Consider the following 7623-nt stretch of genomic DNA (forward strand, 5'->3'; position numbering starts at 1 on the left):
GTCACTGTTAAGAAAGAAGAAAAGGAATGGAAGAAAAGGAAAACCAAGGGAAAGAAAGGTAAATGTAAAAAAAAAATGAGTAAACCACTGAACCTTTCAAATGAAGCTTCGAATTAAGTGGTTCAGAACAACAAGCATGGGAAACAAAAGTGTGTGACATTGATTCACTTGTTCTGATTATGTAGAGAAGAGGTGTTTTTTGTTAAGTATTTGTTGTGTGTGTGTGCGTATGTGTGTGTGTGTAGTAGTAGTAGTAGTAGTAGTTTCATACTGGTGCCCCTGTAGTAGGTGTGTTAGTAAGGCAATCACACACAGATAAGTATTAGACGTTATCTGTGTGTGTGTGTGTGTGTGTGTATGTGTGTGTGTGTGTGTGTTTCTCATGTCACTTGCTAAGAAAATAAAATGAAAATAAACTGTCTTTTATTTATTTATTTTTTTTTTTTTTTTTTTTTTACTCACGGAAAGAGAAATATAAGAAAATGTTGCTCTAATTTGACCTTTATAAAAGTAATACTAATAATAATAATGAAGAAGAAGAAGAAGAATTAGCTGTGAGAAAATACCAGAGAGAGATTACTTAGAAAAAATAAAGATAAAGAGATTATTTCATTTCATACACACGCATACACAATCTTATCATCCTTATCTAACTCCTCTCTTCCTCCTCTCCTCCTCTTAGTTAGCGGTGGTGTGTGTGTGTGTGTGTGTGGTGGTGCGTGGTGGTGATGGCGCCCTACAGTGATGCTGACAGAAGGCTGGTGAGTGTGGTGTGTGAGGAGGAGGAAGAGGAGGGAAGGGTAATGATTGAAGGAGGAGGAAAAAGAGGAGGGTGGAATGCCTGGAAAGCGTATTAGGAATGGTAGTTGTTGTTGTTGTTGTTGTTGTTGTGGTGGTGGTGGTGGTGGTAGTATATTGGTAGTAATTGTAGTAGTAGTAGTGGTGGTGGTGGTGTTAATAGTAGTAGTAGTAGTTACAAATCTAGTATATTATCAATCACTTATTGATTGACTGATTCAGTTAGTCAGTCAACCGGTCAGTTATTGATGTACTCATCATTTATATACTTATGAAGAGAGATATAAGTACTTCAACAAATACATTTTACTTGTTCAACTACTCACTCACTCGTTCACTATCACCACTCACTCCCTACACACAATACCCTCCCCACCCATCCCTCCCGCAGGTGTCATGCGCGCAGGCGGGGGATGGGGCGGGGGTACGGGCGGCGCTGCGGGGCGGGGCGAGTCACCACTTGCCGGGACCCGAGGGACGCCTGCCCCTTCACGTGGCAGCGGCGGCAGGTCACGCGGACGCCATCACGGGACTGCTGCAGGCTGGTGCTGACCTGCACGCCCCCAGCGGCATGACCAGGGATGACGGTAGGCTGGGGATGCAGAGAGAGAGAGAGAGAGAGAGAGAGAGAGAGAGGATATATAATTGTTGTCATTCATGTTGAGAGACAGAGGAACACACAACCCCACCTAACCTCACTTAACTAAACCCATTCCCTCCTGTCACTACTGCAGGAGGGCAGGCGATGCACCTGGCGGCGGAAGGTGGCCACGTGGAGGCCCTCAGACTGCTGGCGGCTGCGGGGGCTCCTCTGGATGGCACGGATGACAAAGGTAAATTTACTCTTATACGACAATAAACATCAATCTGTCATTATCGTGGCTTTGGCAGTTTTTGTCATTCTAATTGTTCAGCTGGGTGTAGTGTCTGTGTTGTTGTGGCTTCCAAGGGTGCTCGTCATTGTAATAGCTCGGCAGGGTGTAGTGGAAGCTAACCTGTTCATGCCAACTTAAACCAACCCAACCATCCACTCATCCACCCATGCCAGGTCGAACAGCGGTGCACTGGGCTGCGTTAAGAGGTCAGCAGGAGGCGCTCGTGACCTTGCATACCCTCGGCTGTGACCTTCACGCCCTGGACGGAGGTCATGCTAACGCCCTGCACTTCGCTGCGGCCTCTGGGTCACTGGAGACTGTGCGCTGGCTGGTGGAGGTCGCAGGCGTCTCCGTGACCCAGACTGACCACAATGATAGGTCACCATACTTCGTGGCCAAGAGGAAGGGTCATAAGAACATGTTGGGCTTTTTAAAGGTGAGAGAGAGAGAGAGAGAGAGAGAGAGAGAGAGAGAGAGAGAGAGAGAGAGAGAGAGAGAGAGAGAGGTGCAACATACATAAATACCATGATTAAAAACCTCTCTCTCTCTCTCTCTCTCTCTCTCTCTCTCTCTCTCTCTCTCTCTCTCTCTCTCTCTCTCTCTCTCTCTCTCTCTCTCTCTCTCTCTTTCCAGCAAGCACAGGAGAAAGAGCAGAGTCAGCAGTCGGCACACCACCGTCAGCACAGTCAGCCGGGCCCCTCAGCTTGGGTGTACAATCAGCCCGAGAGTCAGCACCACTCATCACCCTGGAGAGGAAGTCAGCGCAGCCACCACGCCCCAGTAACCCGCGCCAAAAGTCAGGACCTGTCAGCATTGGGTCAGCAGCAGCAGAATCAGCAGAACTATCCACCACGGCCTAAAAGTCAGCACGGGTTGCCAGCACCCAGTCAGCACCAAGTTGTGTCTCATGTTCACAGTTACCCAGAGTCACCAAGCAGGGATTCGAGTCAGCGTGGCTCCCTCTCAAGTCAGAAGAGTCAACAGCAGATTGTGTCTCGTCAGCAGGAGTCACCAAGTTGGGATTCAAGTCAGCAGAATCAGCACAAGGCCGTGACTCGTGTTTATAGTCAGCCTGAGTCAGCAAGTTGGAATTCAAGTCAGCATGGGTCCTTATCGCGTCAGCATAGCCAGCGGAGCACGTCAGCATGGGTGGAGAGTCAGCAGGAGCGTCAGCAGCTGCAGCTAGAGGGGGAGGAGCCGCGGTCAGCACTCACGCTCCTGACTCAGCAGAATCAAGACTACAGGAGAAGGATTGTGAGTGTGTGTCTGTTTGTTTGTTGGTGTTGGTGGTGGTGGTGGTGGTGGTAGTGGTGCAGATTATTATTCTCCTCCTCCTCCTCTTCTTTCTCTTCTATTCTTCATCCTATTCTTCCATTTTTTTTCTATTTTTTTCTTCCTCGTCTTCTAGATCACCTTTTTCTTTTTCCTCTTCTATCATTACTACTTTTCCCATGCCCTGTATCCTTCCCTGACAGGCGCAGCTGGAGGAGCAGGAGGCACAGGCGCGGCAGAGGACAACAGCTGACCAGACCTCCCTTGCTCAGCTCAGGAAGGAGGTGGAGAGGCTCACGGGGATCCTACAGAGTGAGGTAAGGACACAGGTGGGATACAGGTAATTAGGATACAGGTGACACATATACAGATAATTACGAGACAGGTAACACATGAGTAGGACACAGATAACTTACAAGGAATTAGGATACTGGTAATATATAAGTAATCACAACTAGATATAGGATACAGGTCACATATACAGGTAATTAGAATATAGGTAGTTAGGATATACGTTATGTACAAGTAATAAAAGCTGAAGTAAATTATAAAGGTGATTAGGATGAATGGGGCTGTAAAGTAAATTGGTTAAGTTATTATTATTATTATTATTATTATTATTATTATTATTATTATTATTATTGTTATTACTAATTGCGCCAGGGTCGGGAGGCGGCCAGCGTGGAGGAGGTAGCGGCACTGCGGGAGGAGGTGCACCATCTCAATTTCTTGCTAGAGGACACGGGGAGGCGCGCCCTAGCCACACAGGTGAGAGAGAGAGAGAGAGAGAGAGAGAGAGAGAGAGAGAGAGAGAGAGAGAGAGAGAGAGAGAGAGAGAGAGAGAGAGAGAGAGAGAGAGAGAGTTTTGAAACATTTTGATTCCTCACCACGACTGTCTTTCAAAGGCCTTAGAGGTGATTTATCATTGGTAGTGTAGATTGCCTGTTAAACTGTCACTAGAATTATGAAAACACCGTTGAAAACCATAACTCCCACTACAGGTTGTTAAAGGTAGAATTCTATGTTAAACTATAATCAAAACCATTATATTGTTCCTTGAAAACCCCAGTAACTCCAGTAGACTATCGCAAGCCATCTCTAGAACCATGAAAATTCTTGAAAACCCCAATAACATCCACTGGAACCACGAAAACTCTTGAAAACCCCAATAACATCCATTAGAACCACGAAAACTCTTGAAAACCCCAATAACATCCATTAGAACCACGAAAACTCTTGAAAACCGCAATAACATCCACTGGAACCACGAAAACTCTTGAAAACCCCAATAACATCCACTGGAACCACGAAAACTCTTGAAAACCGCAATAACATCCATCTGGAGCCTCGCCAAAGAGTAGAGGTAATCTGAGGTACCCGGGAAAGGCGTTGGAAGGCTTTAAATATTTCCACAGGAGACGCAGCAGCGGAAAATTGATGGTCTTAGGAGTCAGGAGGGGCTAAACCAGAAGACCGTGGCGGAGCTGACGAAGAGATTGACGCTGGCTGAGGAGAGCAACGCGGCCATGATGGTGAGAGAGAGAGAGAGAGAGAGAGAGAGAGAGAGAGAGAGAGAGAGAGAGAGAGAGAGAGAGAGAGTAAATACATTAGATCTATTAAAATTTTACGATTAGATACAAAAGAAAGATGAAAAATGTTGTGCAGACACATTTTTTTTACGAGAGAGAGAGAGAGAGAGAGAGAGAGAGAGAGAGAGAGAGATAACATCCTTTCGTTTATTCTGCCAGGCTGAGGCGAGAGACAGAGAGAGAAGCGAGACACTGCTGAGAGGCGAGGTGGACAGATTGAAATTGAGTCTGTCCGCTGCTCCAAAACCCGAAGCATTTGCACAAGTAAGTCTGATGGTAGTAGTAGTAGTAGTAGTAGTAGTAGTAATAATAGTAGTAGTAGTAGTAGTAGTAGTAGTAGTAGTAGTGATTGTAGTGCTGTTGAAGTAGGAGAAAGAAGCGTAAGATAATGATAGTTGTTATTATTATTGTTGTTGTTGTTGTTATTGTTGTTGTTGTATCTATAACAGGAACAACAACAAATACTACCACTACCACTGCCACTACTACTACTACTACTATTACTAGTACTATTACTGCTAATGTCTACTAGTACTGTTGCTATTACTATTACTACCACTTCAACAACAACAACAACAACTACTACTACTACTACTACTGCTACTACTACTACTACTACTACTACTACTACTACTACATACTACTACTACTACTACTGAAGTAGTACTAGTAGTAGTAGTACTACTACTACTACTGCAGTACAACTACTACTACAACTACAATTACTACTATTACTACTACTTCCACTCCTACAGCTGCAGGCGCGGGCGAACAGACTGAGTGAACAGGACGCCCTTCACCGGCAGGCCATCCTTGCCCTGCGCAGACAGCTGGAGGCAACCCGCGCCCCCTCCCCCGTCCCCCGGCCAAGCCCCCAGCCTACCCCTGCCACGGCGCCGGTGTGAGAGAGAGAGAGAGAGAGAGAGAGAGAGAGAGAGTGTCATATTACAAAACTTTAAACACATTTCTCATTTTCATCAAACTAACCCTCTCTCTCTCTCTCTCTCTCTCTCTCTCTCTCTCTCTCTCTCTCTCTCTCTCTCTCCCGCAGGAACAGAGAAAGCTGCGGGAGGCGATGCTGCAGGCTGAGAAGAGCAGGGAGGAGGCTGCCGCGCTCTCGGCCAAGTTGCAAGCCACGCAGGACAGACTGGCTGAGGCTGACAGGCTGGCTAACGCTTATAAGGTAGGCGGTAGTAGTAGTAGTAGTAGTAGTAGTAGTAGTAATAGTAGTGGGCATTTTTTTTTTTATTAGATTTTTGTTGCCCTTGGCCAGTGTCCTTCCTACATAAAAAAAAAAAAAAGTAGTAGTAGTAGACAGTAGTAGTTGTAGTAGTAGTTATCATTACCTCCTCGTCTTTCTTTCCCATGAGTGTTTCTCCCCTTAATAATGTGGAAATCTTGTTAATGAGTCGTTAGAACGGAAAAAAAAAAAAAAAAAAAACTTAAAAATCCGTGCAGCTTCACTATGATTATTTTTCAAGGCCACGCAGATGATTAGCCGAATTCTCAAGTTTTTTTTTCTCCCTTTATTATTATTATTATTATTATTATTATTATTATTATTATTATTATTGTTATTATTATCATCATTATCATCATCATCATCATTATTATTATTATTATTATTATTATTATTATTATTGTTATTATTATTATTATTATTATTAACATCATCATCGTTTTTCTCTCTTCCTCTTTCCTATTTTCTTTATTCTTCTCTGTTCCTTTTATGCATTTTTTTTCCTTTATAATCTCTCTCTCTCTCTCTCTCTCTCTCTCTCTCTCTCTCTCTCTCTCTCTCTCTCTCTCTCTCTCTCAAACAGCGGCAGTTGGGAGAGTGCGAGAGAGAGCTGCGGGAGGAGCGGGAGAGGGCGGCCCAGTTGGTAGCGGCGCTGCAGGAGGAGGTGGCGGAGCTGAGGGGAAGAATGGAGGCGGTGAAGAAAAGGGCTGTGGCTTCCCTCACCCGCGCCCCGTCCTCCTCCGACGCCTGAGAGAGAGAGAGAGAGAGCATAATTCCTTTTATTGTGGAGATAGTAATACAGTTGTTGTTGTTGTTGTTGTTGTTATTATTATTATTAGGACAAACTCAAACGATCAATTTCTAACTAGATTTCTTCTTTATAGAATTAGTTTACAGATGTAAGCAGTAGTCTCGTAAATTACTTTGTCACATCTACAACAATAAATCTGCCAATCACACAGCACTTGTCATTGGCGCACAACACTGTTCACGGTAATGCTGCAAACTTACCAGAGTTGTGGTTTATGTGCTGAATGACCGTGAACTTAACCATCTATGTCGCATGAAAAATAAATAAATAAATAAATAAATAAGTAACGTTACATACTCATATACAGTAACGAGCAAATAACTGCGTATTTAGTTAAGTTGTGCTTGGTTAGTTAACTGGGTATGTTATCAGCTGGTTTACGCGAGCGGGGAGGAAAGTGGGGAAACGAACATTTACGAGTACATTAGGGGGTGAGCGGTGGAGAGTGGGGGAAGCGAGGATTCGTATTACGTAGGGGAGTGGGAAGCGTACATTAACCCTTGGAGTCTGCCAGTGCATTTCAATCTTAGCATATCCCACAGACAACAAAATAATAGCGATGTCAGTGCAACTTCTTACAGACGCTGACTCCCGCTGGTGATTCTTCCCTGGAGCAGTTTCTACGGTGGGAGTGATTTTGCCAAAGCTTTAAAATTTTGCTCCATTCGAATTTGTTCCTGGGAGCGATTTAAATTAGCGCGAGCAGGTAGAGGTGAGGGAGCAGGTGACCTCTGACCTCTCACTGCTCCTGACTGCCTGCCTGCTGGACTGTACACTCACTTGCACGCCTGTGTACTGTTGTCTTGTCGTCTTAATGATAAAACAGTCAGGTCGCGCAGACGTGTCACTTCCTTTCCTACATCTCTTCCATTCTTCTTCCTTTCTTCTTCCTTGTTAGGATAGTATTGTTGTTGTTGTTGTTGTTGTTGTTGTTGAATTAGACTTTCCTCTCTGCCTGGCTCGTGCGTGTTGGGGTGAGGCGAATATAGATGTTATGTAGGCTTGTTTATCATATTTGGAAGATATAGAAAGATATAT

General features: G+C 44.6%; 1 protein-coding gene across 1 annotated transcript; it reads left to right on the top strand.

Moving 5' to 3' along the window:
• Positions 1 to 614: 614 nt before the first annotated feature.
• On the top strand, positions 615 to 6733 carry LOC135094897 (ankyrin repeat domain-containing protein 6-like). Its single transcript, XM_063995389.1, has 12 exons — positions 615 to 761; positions 1190 to 1385; positions 1533 to 1631; positions 1847 to 2109; positions 2307 to 2927; positions 3149 to 3262; positions 3609 to 3713; positions 4361 to 4477; positions 4694 to 4798; positions 5290 to 5433; positions 5586 to 5717; positions 6358 to 6733. Exons 1-12 carry the CDS (start codon positions 729 to 731, stop codon positions 6523 to 6525), a joined length of 2097 nt encoding a protein of 698 aa, XP_063851459.1. The 5' UTR covers positions 615 to 728; the 3' UTR covers positions 6526 to 6733.
• The last annotated feature ends 890 nt before the right edge of the window (positions 6734 to 7623 follow it).

The sequence above is a fragment of the Scylla paramamosain genome, chromosome 47, assembly GCF_035594125.1.
Source record: "Scylla paramamosain isolate STU-SP2022 chromosome 47, ASM3559412v1, whole genome shotgun sequence".
In the NCBI taxonomy this organism is placed as follows: Eukaryota; Metazoa; Arthropoda; class Malacostraca; order Decapoda; family Portunidae; genus Scylla; species Scylla paramamosain.

Coding starts and splice junctions, on each gene's coding strand:
- LOC135094897 (XM_063995389.1), top strand. CDS start 729: ATGGCGCCCTACAGTGATGCTGACAGAAGGCTG. Junction 1,386..1,532: donor CGGCATGACCAGGGATGACG/GTAGGCTGGGGA, acceptor TCACTACTGCAG/GAGGGCAGGCGATGCACCTG. Junction 2,110..2,306: donor ACATGTTGGGCTTTTTAAAG/GTGAGAGAGAGA, acceptor CTCTCTTTCCAG/CAAGCACAGGAGAAAGAGCA.